Genomic DNA, 16306 nt, shown 5'->3' on the forward strand with positions numbered 1-16306 from the left:
ATCCCTAGTCCTAATTCAAACATGTATATATTATTAACTATGTTATCCCTAGTCCTAATTCAAACATGTATATATTATTAACTATGTTATCCCTAGTCCTAATTCAAACATGTATATCTCATTAACTAAGTTATCCCTAGTCCTAATTCATACATTAATATCTCATTAACTATGTTATCCCTAGTCCTAATTCAAACATTGTGTATTGTAACATGTAAAACAACAGACGATAGAGTCTGTTGATCATGTAGCAACTTTAGAAATATTTCGCTATGTTTAAATGACAACCTGTTCTACTCGTGCACCGGTTAATTCATGGCTTTACCCACAGGATTCACACCTTTTCTTATTTGCAGTCTGAATAAATACCACTTATTTTTGCACCTGATCTACTGGCTTGGGCTCCACACCAACTAAATATTTTTTATTTAACCTTTATTTAATAAGTCAGTTAACACATTCTTATTTACAATGACGGCCTACACCGTCCAAACCCAGACGACGCTGGGCCAATTGTGTGCCGCCCTATGAGACTCCCAATCACGGCCGATTGTGATACAGCCCGGATTTGAAACAGGGTGTCTGTAGTGACCTCTCTAGCACTGAGATGCAGTGCCTTAGACCGCTGCACCACTTGGGAGCCCCAGGCTACCGGGTTCACTATCTTATCAGACACTAAATGACCAGATCATTCATTACCAGAGTGAAAATTCAAATGTAGCTACACTGGAGCTTTGAACTAAACCAATTTAACACCCAATAGAAGTTTCTAATATTTAGTAATGGAATATCGGTGATTAAGAGGTCAGGATTTAAATGGGTGTCACTCAGCTAAAACTTGACAGATAAACTCTCTCGCCAAGACAGATACATTTGCTTGATCGTTTTCAGTCCCAAATGAATGCTACGTTCCAGCCCAGAACGCAGGGACACCATGAAGGGCAAGACATCCTTCAACAACATGAACATTCTAATCTGAAATGACTGGAGGGTCTCATTAAATTACCATGGTTTACGTCCCAATTGGCAGTGCACTAACCTGTACTTTTGCCCTACAGCCCTGGTCCAAGGTACTGCGTTTATTGGGAATAGGGTGACATTTGGGATGGGCACCACAAACCTGCATCACTCATTGCACTCATGCTTTGCAAAATAGATACGTTTTTTTTTTTGCCTGTCTGAGCTTGGGAGGAAACATCCAAAAGACTGATTCAACAACCTAATTTAAAGAAGGCCAACTCAACAGTAGGTCTACTCTACCACATAATCATTGTAGTGTATCTATCTATCTGTCTGAAGTGGTCTGTCTCTCTGTTTGGTAACTTTGTATCCACTGCATCGCCCCTTCCGTGATGTCAATAGAAGCACATGGTCCGTGTTTGTTGCAGGAAGTGAAGATGGCGGACCAGTCGTTGCTATCTGAGTCTGCTCTCGGGTGGTCTATATTCGCCCTTGTATTTTTGGTAAGCACACTTAAGTCGCTGCAGAATCTCGAAATATTACCCTGTGTATGTACTGGATGACTTTCCTTTGGCCACAGTTGTCTTTGTCACGCTCAGTTCGCTACAGCTTTACGTAGCTAGCAATCTAGCTAGCTAACGTTAGCTAGTTTGACAGCTGTCATGGCTTAGTTAGCTAACGTTGTAGCTAACTCAGTTAGAGTTGAACTAACCTGCCTCTAATAGCCTCGCTAATACCATATCAATAGCTAACTGTTGTAGCTAATTACTTTGTTTACAGTGTTATAGTGAATCATTGTGGTTGTCATGCTCGTATCTATCAGTTTTACCAAGCAATGCTAGCTAGTTTACAGTAGTTTGCATGAAGTTTGCTAGTTGCTAACATGTAGCTATTGGATCATGCCTGCTTCTAAGTTAAATTGAAGTTTAACTTGAAGTAGACTTCTCCTGCCTTATTTGTAAAGAATAACTAACTACATGCTAACTACATAACTAACAACATGCATTATCAATTGTTAGTTAGCTAACTAGTTACCCTACACAATGTCACATGACTGCAGACAGCTACATTTACAGAGGCGCTGCTGAGCCTGCCTGCTTCAGTATTTTCCGTTTTCATATCAATCAGGAAGGCTTTGTACCTAGCTAGTGATTATAATAGCCAATATAGCTTAGAGAAATGTGTTTTTGCTTTCTTTTAGCTAACAAGCTGAAACACCAGATTGGTCTCTGAATTGCTCCCCCTCTCTATTTATTATGCAATGCAATCCTCTCAATGGGTCTTAGTTTAGATGCAAAGCTTGTGTCATTACCTGGCAAAACACGCAGGCGTGGGCTAGTGTTAATTGATCCGGTCTCTGGATGGCATCCCTTCAGGATCTGAGCAGCCAATGGGCTTTAGCAGTGTCCTCACAGTTTAGAAGTAGGCACCGTGTGTGCCTGGAATACAACCTTGTGATTCTGGAGCTCCAGCACCATGTGTGTCCCAAATAACACCCTGTTCCCCATGTGTCTGTGTGTCCCAAATAACACCCTGTTCCCTATGTGTCTGTGTGTCCCAAATAACACCCTGTTCTATATGTAGTGCATTTTTGACTAGGGCCCATAGTGCACTGCGTTTAACCAGACCCCAATGGGGAATAGGGTTCCATTTGGGATGCAAGCCTGTGACTGTGCTGCTCTTTCTAGCGAGTTGACAAGCCATCATCACACAACAACAACCCCATCTCTGTTGTCCCTTTTTAATTTTACATTGAAAAGGATTGGATGATCAAATCCCATCAGTGGATGGGTCTTCATCGAAATGGAAAAGAGCTTTATTAGTGCAATCTGGCCTTAATGGCCATGTACTCTTAGAATCTCCACCCAGCACAGCTAGAAGAGGACTGGCCACACCTCAGAGCCTGGTTTCTTCCTAGGTTCCTGCCTTTCTAGGGAGGTTTTCTTAGCCACCGTGCCTCTACACCTTGCATTGCTTGCTTTTTGGTGTTTTAGGCTGGGTTTCTGTACAGCACTTTGTGACATCTGCTAATGTAAAAAGGGATTTCTAAATGGATTTGATTGATAAGGCCTGTGTGAATAGGGTTGACGCGAAGTGGCAATTAAAACAAGTTTTCAACAAAACTTTTGCAAAGTAATTCATTTGTAGTGGTGAGATTTAATTTGTGAATATTGTAAATCGAAAACATCTGAACCTCGCTGTTGGCTGCATTGGTGTCAGAAGTGGGATATCATAATGAGCCTACTTAGCTAAGAGTCATTACAATAACAATGAACTGTAAACACTCAGATGTTCTGACAGCTGATGCGGCCCAATAACTTTTGGATATTTTACGTGATAACTCTAACCATTGTTTTTCCATCCACAGGTGATCCTGTCCTTCTGTTGGGTCTACATCAGGAAGTACCAGAGCCGCCAAGAGAGTGAGGTCATCTCAACCATCACTGCAATATGCGCATTGGCCATTGCACTGATAACCTCTGCCCTTCTTCCAGTGGATATATTCCTAGTGTCTTACATGAAGCACCCCAACGGTACCTACAAGGTAGGTATTCAGCTGCTTCATAAGGCCTGAGACTTAGGCCTATGTCATTTAACACCATTTGAGTTCAATGGTATAGCAGCTTATAATAGGAGCTCATGTTGTTGTCCATTTGAAACATAACAAGCCATTAGACCTACTCCTGGGCTAAAAAACATGCTTGATGGATAATCTTTAGTCTGGGAAACCAGTCCTTAGTTTTCAACTCATTGTCAGAGACCAAGGAATGTGTCTGCAAAGAGGTGATATTTGATGATTTACGCTAGTCAAATATCCTTGATGATTCAAGCATGACATGCTTGTGAATGATACTAGCCTGGGAGACGGTCTGTTTCTGCTCTCCTGACAACTCCTAATGGAACTGTCATGCCAAACATGTTTAGCTTGACAATGGAGTCGGCAAAAGCATGAACATATCAGGGGTCTACTCTACCTTAAAGATGATGGTAATGACTGTAATAACTGACTACCAGGGATCTACTCTTCCTTAAATAGATTATGTTAATAACTGACAGTACCAGTGGTCTACTCTACCTTAAAGATGATGGTAATGACTGTAATAACTGACAGTACCAGTGGTCTACTCTACCTTAAAGATGATGGTAATGACTGTAATAACTGACAGTACCAGTGGTCTACTCTACCTTAAAGATGATGGTAATGACTGTAATAACTGACAGTACCAGTGGTCTACTCTACCTTAAAGATGATGGTAATGACTGTAATAACTGACAGTACCAGTGGTCTACTCTACCTTAAAGATGATGGTAATGACTGTAATAACTGACAGTACCAGTGGTCTACTCTACCTTAAAGATGATGGTAATGCTGTAATAACTGGGGTCTACTAAAGATGATGGTAATGACTGTAATAACTGACTACCAGGGGTCTACTCTACCTTAAAGATGATGGTAATGACTGTAATAACTGACAGTACCAGTGGTCTACTCTACCTTAAAGATGAAGGTAATGACTATAATAACTGACTACCAGGGATCTACTCTTCCTTAAATAGATTATGTTAATAACTGACAGTACCAGTGGTCTACTCTACCTTAAAGATGATGGTAATGACTGTAATAACTGACAGTACCAGTGGTCTACTCTACCTTAAAGATGATGGTAATGACTGTAATAACTGACTACCAGGGATCTACTCTTCCTTAAATAGATGATGGTAATGACTGTAATAACTGACTACCAGGGGTCTACTCTACCTTAAAGATGATGGTAATGACTGTAATAACTGACTACCAGGGGTCTACTCTACCTTAAAGATGATGGTAATGACTGTAATAACTGACTACCAGGGGTCTACTCTACCTTAAAGATGATGGTAATGACTGTAATAACTGACTACCAGGGGTCTACTCTTCCTTAAATAGATTATTAATAACTGACAGTACCAGTGGTCTACTCTACCTTAAATAGATGATGTTAATAACTGACTACCAGTGGTCTACTCCACCTTAAATAGATTATTAATAACTGACTACCAGGGGTCTACTCTACCTCAAAGAGATAATGGTAATGACTCTAATAACTGACTAGCAGTGGTCTAAAAAGAAAAAACAAGCCATGAGGTCGAAGCAATTGTCCGTAGACCTCAGAGACAGGATTATGTTGAGGCATAGGTCTGGGGAAGGATACCAAAACATGTCTACAGCATTGAAGGTCCACAAGAACAAAGTGGCCTCCATCATTCTTAAATGGAAGAAGTTTGGAACCACCAAGAATCTTCCTAGAGCTGGCCGCCCGGCCAAATTGAGCAATCGGGGGAGAAGGGCCTTGGTCAGGGAGGTGACCAAGAACCCGATGGTCACTCTGACAGAGCTTCAGAGTTCCTCTGTGGAGATAGTTGTCCTTCTGGAAGGTTCTCCCATCTCTGCATCACTCCACCATAAAGGCCTTTATGGTAGTAAAAGACAGCCCCTTTGGAGTTTGCCAAATTACTCTCAGACCATGAGAAAGAAGATTCTCTGGTCTGATGAAACCAAGATTTGGCCTGAATGCCAAGTGTCACGTCTGGAGGAAACCTGGCACCATCTCTACGGTGAAGCATGGTGATGGCAGCATCATGCTGTGGGGATGTTTTTCAGTGGCAGGGACTGGGAGAGTAGTCAGGTTCGAGGGAAAAATGAACGGAGCAAAGTACAGAGAGATCCTTGATGAAAAAATGCTCAGACTGGGGAGGTCCTGAGGATTTTGGAAGGCAAAGGTTCACCTTCCAACAGGACAACGACCCTGAGCACACAGCCAAGACAACGCAGGAGTGGCGTCAGGACTAATATCTGAACATCTCTGGAGAGACCTGAAAATAGCTGTGCAGATATGCTCCCCATCTAACCTGACAGAGCTTGAGAGAATCTGCAGAGAAGAATGGGAGAAACTCCCCATATACAGGTGTGCCAAGCTTGTAGTGTCATACCCAAGAAGATCTAAGGCTGTCATCGCTGCTAAAGGTGCTTCAACATAATAGCCCTGTGACCGTTTTATCATAACCTGTGTCAAGTCACATCTTAGAATCTCTGCTACGTAAGTGACTAAATAAACACATCCAGTCTAATATACAGCTACTGCTGAAATACCTAACCCCCTACTATAAAAGCAAGGACAGTGATGCAATAGTTTTATGTTTTTTGTAAAACGAAGAGAGTAGAGATGGTTCATTATTGATGAATAAAGTAAGAAGACACATGATTAACATTATACCAGGGATAGTGTCATCATATAGGCACTACCGCTGGTATGTCAATCATATTTTTGGACTTTTTTTCATGATATCCTTATCAATGAATCAAGATCTCTTTCTTTTTCCATAAATCAAATAGCCCTGTGGCTGTTTCATCATAATCCTAGCCTGGCAAATAGTCTTAGTGGCCGTTTCATCATAGTCCTAGCCTGGCAAATAGCCCTGTGGCCATTTCATCATAGTCCTAGCCTGGCAAATAGTCTTAGTGGCCGTTTCATCATAGTCCTAGCCTGGCAAATAGCCCTGTGGCTGTTTCATTATAGTCCTAGCCTGGCAAATAGTCTTAGTGGCCGTTTCATCATAGTCCTAGCCTGGCAAATAGCCCTGTGGCCATTTCATCATAGTCCTAGCCTGGCAAATAGTCTTAGTGGCCGTTTCATCATAGTCCTAGCCTGGCAAATAGTCTTAGTGGCCGTTTCATCATAGTCCTAGCCTGGCAAATAGCCCTGTGGCCATTTCATCATAGTCCTAGCCTGGCAAATAGCCCTGTGTCCGTTTTCATCATAATCCTAGCCTGGCAAATAGCCCTGTGTTAGTTTTCATCATCGTCCTAGCCTGGCTTTTATCATTTAATATTACCTATGTCTCAGAAATCTCTGTGAATCTAGGATTATGGAATTATACACTAATGTTTAGCTGTATGTTTAGTTCGTGACTCCTTCATAAATAGCTTTGCAATCAATGTTGCTGTGAAGGTCTGTTGAGTGTTTTAATCTGTTCAGATGTTGTTGTGTAAGGTCTGTTGTCTTTATTGTAATCAATGTCCTATTTCTTCTCAATACAGGAGTGGGCAGAAAACAATGAGACACGAGGCCAAATCGAAGACACTGTGCTGTATGCTTATTACTGTGAGTAGGATACTATTTGTATTCATATAGGCATATTTATCAAGGCACAGTGCCAGCAAATCATTTTAGTAATACAATCTGTATTCATCTCAGTTAGCCTACCTAGGCAGTAATACTCTGTTAGCCTACCTAGGCAGTAATACTCTGTTAGCCTACCTAGGCAGTAATACTCTGTTAGCCTACCTAGGCAGTAATACTCTGTTAGCCTACCTAGGCAGTAATACTCTGTTAGCCTACCTAGGCAGTAATACTCAGTTAGCCTACCTAGGCAGTAATACTCTGTTAGCCTACCTAGGCAGTAATACTCTGTTAGCCTACCTAGGCAGTAATACTCTGTTAGCCTACCTAGGCAGTAATACTCTGTTAGCCTACCTAGGCAGTAATACTCTGTTAGCCTACCTAGGCAGTAATACTCTGTTAGCCTACCTAGGCAGTAATACTCTGTTAGCCTACCTAGGCAGTAATACTCTGTTAGCCTACCTAGGCAGTAATACTCTGTTAGCCTACCTAGGCAGTAATACTCTGTTAGCCTACCTAGGCAGTAATACTCTGTTAGCCTACCTAGGCAGTAATACTCTGTTAGCCTACCTAGGCAGTAATACTCTGTTAGCCTACCTAGGCAGTAATACTCTGTTAGCCTATTTGCTCATGAGCCGTTAGTTTCCTCAGCCCAGACTCTACCCAATCAGAGAATCTACTTCCATCAGTCGCATAATGTCATCAGAATTTCTCTTTGACAGACAAGGTACAACACTGTGCATGTAAATCCCAGCATGCACTTCAATTCACCTGCCCACCATGCGTTACTTGACTTTGTCCTCTAGACTGAGTCGTAGACACCACTAATATGATTTTCTGTGTTGCTGTCAAAGATTTGGATGAAAAATGCACTCAAAGGAAGAGTTGAATTTACAGGGTCTTATATAATGCAGAAGTAGTGAGGTCTTAAATGCAGATTTGGATCCTATCAGGAATGTAATTGATTTAATGGCCAAATGGCCTCTATATTTTGTCTTGTGTATGGTACAGCAGTTCTACTCAGATTTGTCAGTTCTATCTCAAGGTACTTAGCTTACAGTACGTGGAAGCATCATATCTCTCTCTGCATACAGAGTGGAGGGAGGGAGGGGGGGGGGACATAGTGGAGAGAGGGGGGAGGACAGAGTGGAGGGAAGGAGGGGGAGGAGAGGACAGAGTGGAGGGAGGGAGGGGGGGGGGGCAGAGTGGAGGGAGGGAGGGGGGGGCATAGTGGAGGGAGGGGGGGGGACATAGTGGAGAGAGGGGGGAGGACAGAGTGGAGGGAAGGAGGGGGAGGAGAGGACAGAGTGGAGGGAGGGAGGGGGGGGGGACAGAGTGGAGGGAGGGAGGGGGAGGAGAGGACAGAGTGGAGGGAGGGAGGGGGAGGAGAGGACAGAGTGGAGGGAGGGAGGGGGGGGGGGCAGAGTGGAGGGAGGGAGGGGGAGGAGAGGACAGAGTGGAGGGAGGGAGGGGGAGGAGAGGACAGAGTGGAGGGAGGTAGGGGGAAGGAGAGGACAGGGGGGAGGGAGGGACGGAGGAAGAGAGGACAGAGTGGAGGGAGGACAGTATAGAGTGGAGGGAAGGAGGGAGGACAGAGGCAGGGAGGGAGGACAGTATAGAGTGGAGGGAAGGAGGAGAGGACGGCGTAGAGTGGTGGGAAGGAGGAGAGGACAGCGTAGAGTGGTGGGAGGGAGGAGAGGACGGTGTAGAGTGGTGGGAGGGAGGAGGGGACGGTGTAGAGTGGTGGGAGGGAGGAGAGGACGGTGTAGAGTGGTGGGAGGGAGGAGAGGAGAGGACGGCGTAGAGTGGTGGGAGGGAGGAGAGGAGAGGACGGCGTAGAGTGGTGGGAGGGAGGAGAGGAGGGCGTAGAGTGGTGGGAGGGAGGAGAGGATGGTGTAGAGTGGTGGGAGGGAGGAGAGGAGAGGACAGTGTAGAGTGGTGGGAGGGAGGAGAGGAGAGGACAGTGTAGAGTGGTGAGAGGGAGGAGAGGAGAGGACAGTGTAGAGTGGTGGGAGGGAGGAGAGGACAGTGTAGAGTGGTGGGAGGGAGGAGAGGACAGTGTAGAGTGGTGGGAGGGAGGAGAGGAGAGGACAGTGTAGAGTGGTGGGAGGGAGGAGAGGACGGCGTAGAGTGGTGGGAGGGAGGAGAGGACGGCGTAGAGTGGTGGGAGGGAGGAGAGGAGAGGAGGGTGTAGAGTGGTGGGAGGGAGGAGAGGACGGTGTAGAGTGGTGGGAGGGAGGAGAGAACGGTGTAGAGTGGTGGGAGAGAGGAGAGGACGGTGTAGAGTGGTGGGAGGACAGAGGCAGGGAGGGGAGGACGGTGTAGAGTGGTGGGAGGGAGGAGAGGACTGCGTAGAGTGGTGGGAGGGAGTAAAGGACGGTGTAGAGTGGTGGGAGGGAGGAGAGGACGGTGTAGAGTGGAGGGAGGGAGGAGAGGAGAGGACAGTGTAGAGTGGTGGGTGGGAGGAGAGGACGGTGTAGAGTGGTGGGAGGGAGGAGAGGAGAGGACGGCATAGAGTGGTGGAAGGGAGGAGAGGACCATGTGGAGAGGACGGTGTAGAGTGGTGGGAGGGAGGAGAGGACGGTGTAGAGTGGTGGGAGGGAGGAGAGGACGGTGTAGAGTGGCGGGAGGGAGGAGAGGACGGTGTAGAGTGGTGGGAGCGAGGAGAGGACGGTGTAGAGTGGTGGGAGGGAGGAGGGAGAGGACGATGTAGAGTGGTGGGAGGGAGGAGAGGACGGTGTAGAGTGGTGGGAGGGAGGAGAGGAGAGGACGGTGTAGAGTAGTGGGAGGGAGGAGAGGACGGTGTAGAGTGGTGGGAGGGAGGAGAGCAGAGACAAGTTGTAGAGTGGTGGGAGGGAGGAGAGGATGGTGTAGAGTGGTGGGAGGTAGGAGAGGACGGTGTAGAGTGAGGGGAGGGAGGAAGAGACGGTGTAGAGTGGTGGGAGCGAGGAGAGACGGTTGTAGAGTGGTGGGAGGGAGCAGAGGACGGTGTTAAGTGGTGGGAGGGGAGGGAAGAGGATGGTGTAGAGTGGTGGGAGGGAGGGAGGAGGTGTACGAGTGGTGGGAGGGAGGAGAGGGTGTAGAGTGGTGGGAGGGAGGAGAGGACGGTTGTAGAGTGGTGGGAGGGGAGGAGAGGATGGTGTGTAGAGTGGTGGGAGGGAGGAGAGGAGGACAGGTAGAGTGGTGGAGGCGTGGAGAGGACGGGTGGTAGAGTGGTGGGAGGGAGGACGAGACGGTGTAGAGTGGTGGGAGCGAGGAGAGGACGGTGTTGTAGAGTGGTGGGAGCTGGGAGAGGGACGGGTAGAGTGGTGGGAGGGAGGAGAGGCCGGTGGTAGAGTGGTGGGAGGGAAGGAGAGACGGTTTGTTAGAGTGGTGGGAGGAGGAGAGGACCATGTGGAGAGGGAGGGAGAAGAGGAGGGCATTGAGTGGTGGGTAGGGAGGAGTGAGGACGGTGTAGAGTGGTGGGAGGGAGGATGGAGGACGGTTGTAGATGGTGTGGAGGGAGGAAGAGGACGGGTAGAGTAGGTGGGAGGGAGGGAGAGGACGGCGTAGAGTGGGTGGAGGGAGGAGAGGACGGGTTTAGTGGTGGGAGGGAGGAGCCGGACGGCGTAGAGTGGTGGGAGGGAGGAGAGGACCGGCGTAGAGTGGTGGGGAGGGAGGAGAGGACGGCGTTAGAGTGGTGGGAAGGGAGGGAAGGACGGCGTAGACTGGTGGAGAGGGAGGAGAGGAAGGGACGGTGTAGAGTAGGTGGGAGGGAGCCGAGGATGAGGACGGTGGTAGAGTTGGTGGGAGGAAGGAGAGGACGGTGTAGAGTGGTGGGAGGGAGGAGAGGAGAGGACGGTGTAGAGTGGTGGGAGGGAGGAGAGGACGGTGTAGAGTGGCGGGAGGGAGGAGAGGACGGTGTAGAGTGGCGGGAGGGAGGAGAGGACAGTGTAGAGTGGTGGGAGGGAGGAGAGGACAGTGTAGAGTGGTGGGAGGGAGGAGAGGACGGCGTAGAGTGGTGGGAGGGAGGAGAGGAGAGGACGGCGTAGAGTGGTGGGAGGGAGGAGAGGACGGCGTAGAGTGGTGGGAGGGAGGGGAGGAGAGGACGGTGTAGAGTGGTGGGAGGGAGGAGAGGACGGTGTAGAGGGGTGGGAAGGAGGAGAGGAGAGTACGGTTGTAGAGTGGTGGGAGGGAGGAGAGGACGGTGTAGAGTGGTGGGAGGGAGGAGAGGATGGAGGCAGGAGAGGTGGAGTGGAGGGAGGACAGAATAGAGTGGAGGGAGGAGAGGACAGAGTGAGGAGGAGGAGAGGAGAGGACAGAGTGGATGGAGGAGAGGAGAGGACAGAGTGGCTGGAAGTAGAGGACAGAGTGGCTGGAAGTAGAGGACAGAGTGGCTGGAAGTAGAGGACAGAGTGGCTGGAAGTAGAGGACAGAGTGGCTGGAAGTAGAGGACAGAGTGGCTGGAAGTAGAGGACAGAGTGGCTGGAAGTAGAGGACAGAGTGGCTGGAAGTAGAGGACAGAGTGGCTGGGAGGGAGGAGAGGACGGCGTTAGAGTGGTGGGAGGGAGGAGAGGAAGAGGACGGCGTTAGAGTGGTGGGAGGGAGGAGAGGACGGCGTAGAGTGGTGGGAGGGAGGGGAGGGGAGGACGGCGTAGAGTGGTGGGAGGGAGGAGAGGACGGTGTAGAGTGGTGGGAGGGAGGAGAGGACGGTGTAGTGTAGAGTGGTGGGAGGGAGGAGAGGACGGTTGTAGAGGGGTGGAGGGAGGAGAGGAGAGTACGGTGTAGAGTGGTGGGAGGGAGGAGAGGATGGAGGCAGGAGAGGGTGGAGTGGAGGGAGGACAGAATAGAGTGGAGGGAGGAGAGGACAGAGTGGAGGGAGGAGAGGAGAGGACAGAGTGGATGGAGGAGAGGAGAGGACAGAGTGGATGGAGGAGAGGAGAGGACAGAGTGGATGGAGGAGAGGAGAGGACAGAGTGGCTGGAAGTAGAGGACAGAGTGGCTGGAAGTAGAGGACAGAGTGGCTGGAAGTAGAGGACAGAGTGGCTGGAAGTAGAGGACAGAGTGGCTGGAAGTAGAGGACAGAGTGGCTGGAAGTAGAGGACAGAGTGGCTGGAAGTAGAGGACAGAGTGGCTGGAAGTAGAGGACAGAGTGGCTGGAAGTAGAGGACAGAGTGGCTGGAAGTAGAGGACAGAGTGGCTGGAAGTAGAGGGCAGAGTGGCTGGAAGTAGAGGGCAGAGTGGCTGGAAGTAGAGGGCAGAGTGGCTGGAAGTAGAGGGCAGAGTGGCTGGAAGTAGAGGGCAGAGTGGCTGGAAGTAGAGGGACAGAGTGGCTGGAAGTAGAGGGCAGAGTGGCTGGAAGTAGAGGACAGAGTGGCTGGAAGTAGAGGACAGAGTGGCTGGAAGTAGAGGACAGAGTGGCTGGAAGTAGAGGACAGAGTGGCTGGAAGTAGAGGACAGAGTGGCTGGAAGTAGAGGACAGAGTGGCTGGAAGTAGAGGACAGAGTGGCTGGAAGTAGAGGACAGAGTGGCTGGAAGTAGAGGGCAGAGTGGCTGGAAGTAGAGGGCAGAGTGGCTGGAAGTAGAGGGCAGAGTGGCTGGAAGTAGAGGGCAGAGTGGCCGGAAGTAGAGGGCAGAGTGGCTAGAAACCAAGCCTCTCTCACACCAAGCCCTCTCACACCAAGCCTCTCTCACACCAAAGCCTCTCTCACACCAAGCCTCTCTCACACCAAGCCTCTCTCACACCAAGCCTCTCTCACACAAGCCTTGCTCACACCAAGCCTCTCTCACACCAAGCCTCTCTCACACCAAGCCTCTCTCACACCAAGCCTCTCTCACACCAAGCCTCTCTCACACCAAGCCTCTCTCACACCAAGCCTCTCTCACACCAAGCCTCTCTCACACCAAGCCTCTCTCACACCAAGCCTCGCTAACACCATGGGGTCAACCCAGCAAAGATGAAAATAGCAGCAACATCTCTATCCTCCAGAACTGGCCAGTGTAATCATCCACTCTTTAACCCCTAGAGGTGATGTCTGCGCAATCTTATTTGCATAATACAATTCCCATAAAAACAGTCTGTTAAACTTTAGATATCTGTTTTTTTGCATTGGATGCGTCTCAGTCCACTGCATCTGCCAATGTTGCACTTCCGCATCTTCGGTGAAAGGGGACAGAGCTAGAGTGGTGTTTGTTAGACCCTGTGATATCCCGAAATCGTTCTTCTTACAAAATCGTCTGTAGCTTCCGAACAGTCCAACGTCTGTTAAAACAATTCCATATAGCTTATTCCAACACTGCCCCGGCTTAGACAGGGCTGACACTGTAATGGGTTAAATAAGGACAGTAAGAAAGCAAAGTGAAGCACAAAGAACAGAACAGTGGGGTAAAATCCCTGTTGAGCAGGATTATACATCCTTAAAGAGAGATTGTCTCTCTAGAAACTCACTATGGGATTGTGTATTATCTATATAAAGAGTCCGGCTTTAAATGGGGGACGTGTCATTCCTCCAATTACAGCGTTGAGTTTGACAGAAGCTGGACAGATCCGCTGGGCTGGCTGGCAGTTGTTTTGTTTTGTCATGGTTGAGAGACTATGATTCCTTTTTCACCCAGAAAGGAGGAGGGAGCAGGGGAGAGGCTTTAAAGAGCTTGCATACCCTAGCATGTGACATCGTGTGTCAATGTGATGGTGACTAAGGGAGCCTGTCTATGCTGCAGAAGCGTGTGTGTTTTGTGCTGTGGAAATAACCTTCGGCAGTCGATCAGGAAGGTTCAAGGCTGTTGGTTTAAACATACAGTACATAAAACATATCGAAATGATGTGACTCTTCAAAGCCATTGACGAGGCTTATTCGCATTAGCAGCAACATGCATTGGTTTCTCTTGTTTCTGATAACAAGTGTCTTTCTGGCACTGGTGTTTCTGATAACAAGTGTCTTATAGTCACTGGTGTTTCTGATAACAAGTGTCTTTCTGTCACTGGTGTTTTTGACAAGTGTCTTTCTGTCACTGGTGTTTATGATAACAAGTGTCTTTCTGTCACTGGTGTTTCTGATAACAAGTGTCTTTTTGTCACTGGTGTTTCTGATAACAAGTGTCTTTCTGTCACTGGTGTTTATGATAACAAGTGTCTTTCTGTCACTGGTGTTTCTGATAACAAGTGTCTTTCTGTCACTGGTGTTTCTGATAACAAGTGTATTATAGTCACTGGTGTTTATGATAAAAAAGTGTATTTTTGTCACTGGTGTTTATGATAACAAGTGTCTTTTTGTCACTGGTGTTTCTGATAACAAGTGTCTTTTTGTCACTGGTGTTTCTGATAACAAGTGTATTATAGTCACTGGTGTTTATGATAACAAGTGTATTATTTGGTGTCTAGACTCTTTCAGCTCAACTAGTCTGTCCCCTTGTAGTGAGAACAATTGAAATGGCTGTCTTGATAAAATGGATGTTGTCATGGCAGCCAGAAACAGAGGGGGAGGAGTATCAGGAGCAAATAGTTCTCAAAATAAACTGAGGAGTCAACACTTTCATCGAAAACAGCTTTTTTTATGAGGAAGAAATCATTTATTTGGTAGCTAGTGAATCAAAGAGCTTGCAATCCTTTCAATGAGTCAAGGTCAATCTGACTAGGGACTTAGAGAGTGAGATGTTTAGAAATATAACTAGAATCAGATATTGTAGACGGTGTTTACCATTCTCTATAGGTCTCTACTGTAATATAACTAGAATCAGATATTGTAGACAGTGTTTACCATTCTCTATAGGTCTCTACTGTAATATAACTAGAATCAGATATTGTAGACAGTGTTTACCATCCTCTATAGAAGGTCTGTACTGTAATATAACTAGAATCAGATATTGTAGACAGTGTTTACCATCCTCTATAGAAGGTCTCTATTGTAATATAACTAGAATCAGATATTGTAGACAGTGTTTTACCATCCTCTATAGAAGGTCTGTACTGTAATATAACTAGAATCAGATATTGTAGACAGTGTTTACCATCCTCTATAGAAGGTCTGTACTGTAATATAACTAGAATCAGATATTGTAGACAGTGTTTACCATCCTCTATAGAAGGTCTGTACTGTAATATAACTAGAATCAGATATTGTAGACAGTGTTTACCATCCTCTATAGGTCTCTATTGTAATATAACTAGAATCAGATATTGTAGACAGGGTTTTACCATCCTCTATAGGTCTCTACTGTAATATAACTAGAATCAGATATTGTAGACAGTGTTTACCATCCTCTATAGGTCTCTACTGTAATATAACTAGAATCAGATATTGTAGACAGTGCTTTACCATCTTCTATAGGTCTCTACTGTAATATAACTAGAATCAGATATTGTAGACAGTGTTTACCATTCTCTATAGGTCTCTACTGTAATATAACTAGAATCAGATATTGTAGACAGTGTTTTACCATCCTCTATAGGTCTCTACTGTAATATAACTAGAATCAGATATTGTAGACAGTGTTTTACCATCATCTATAGGTCTCTACTGTAATATAACTAGAATCAGATATTGTAGACAGTGTTTACCATCCTCTATAGAAGGTCTCTACTGTAATATAACTAGAATCAGATATTGTAGACAGTGTTTACCATCCTCTATAGAAGGTCTGTACTCTAAGTCTAAGGCAGATTGTTGCAGTGATCCACTTGAATCTATTCCCCGTGGCAGCATGCAGATACACTGCAGTGGTACAGAGGGGTAATCAGATGCAGGGAGAACTGCAACATGTTGGCTATTTGACAACGACAGCGACTTGTAGAAGTTCTCATCCTGGACACATCCCATGTAGTAGCAGGGTTAAATCCCATAGCTGGATTTTGAAGGTATTTCTCAGGGCTCCTACCGCTGTATTTCATGTTGAATTAGAGTTATTGATTGAGTGTATTTTTCCTCCTCTCATTCTCTCCTCTTCTGCATCCTGTGAGGGACGGAAGGGGGAGGGGTGTGTTTTTATTCACCAGTAGGGGGAGCTGAAGCTCCATGTATATCTGAGCCTCAACACCACAGCCACCAAGGCTTCTAAAGAGGGTTCCTCCTGATCTAACCTTGAAAGCAGGATTTTTATTCAAAGGTAGATTGACAGGGGTTGTCAAAATCTCTCTCCCTCTCTCACTGTCTCCCTCTCTATCTCTCCTATCTATTTATCCTCCCTTGCTCTCTCTCTCTCTCTCTCTC

At 47.0% G+C, this 16306-nt stretch overlaps 1 protein-coding gene across 6 annotated transcripts in view; it reads left to right on the forward strand.

Moving 5' to 3' along the window:
• The first annotated feature begins 1326 nt into the window (after window positions 1-1326).
• lmbrd1 (LMBR1 domain containing 1) overlaps window positions 1327-16306 on the forward strand; it is a 180069-nt gene continuing 165089 nt past the window's right edge. For 3 of the 6 annotated variants that reach the window (XM_031813194.1, XM_031813198.1, XM_031813197.1), the window contains exons 1-3: window positions 1330-1463; window positions 3329-3505; window positions 7040-7103. In XM_031813194.1, coding sequence (XP_031669054.1) covers window positions 1353-1463; window positions 3329-3505; window positions 7040-7103 — 352 coding nt within the window. In that variant the 5' untranslated portion in view covers window positions 1330-1352. Of the gene's footprint in view, window positions 1464-3328; window positions 3506-7039; window positions 7104-16306 lie in introns of all 6 variants that reach the window. The other 3 variants (XM_031813193.1, XM_031813196.1, XM_031813199.1) reach the window with 3 other exon arrangements.

Source organism: Oncorhynchus kisutch, unplaced genomic scaffold, assembly GCF_002021735.2.
Source record: "Oncorhynchus kisutch isolate 150728-3 unplaced genomic scaffold, Okis_V2 Okis04b-Okis11a_hom, whole genome shotgun sequence".
NCBI classification, from domain to species: Eukaryota; Metazoa; Chordata; class Actinopteri; order Salmoniformes; family Salmonidae; genus Oncorhynchus; species Oncorhynchus kisutch.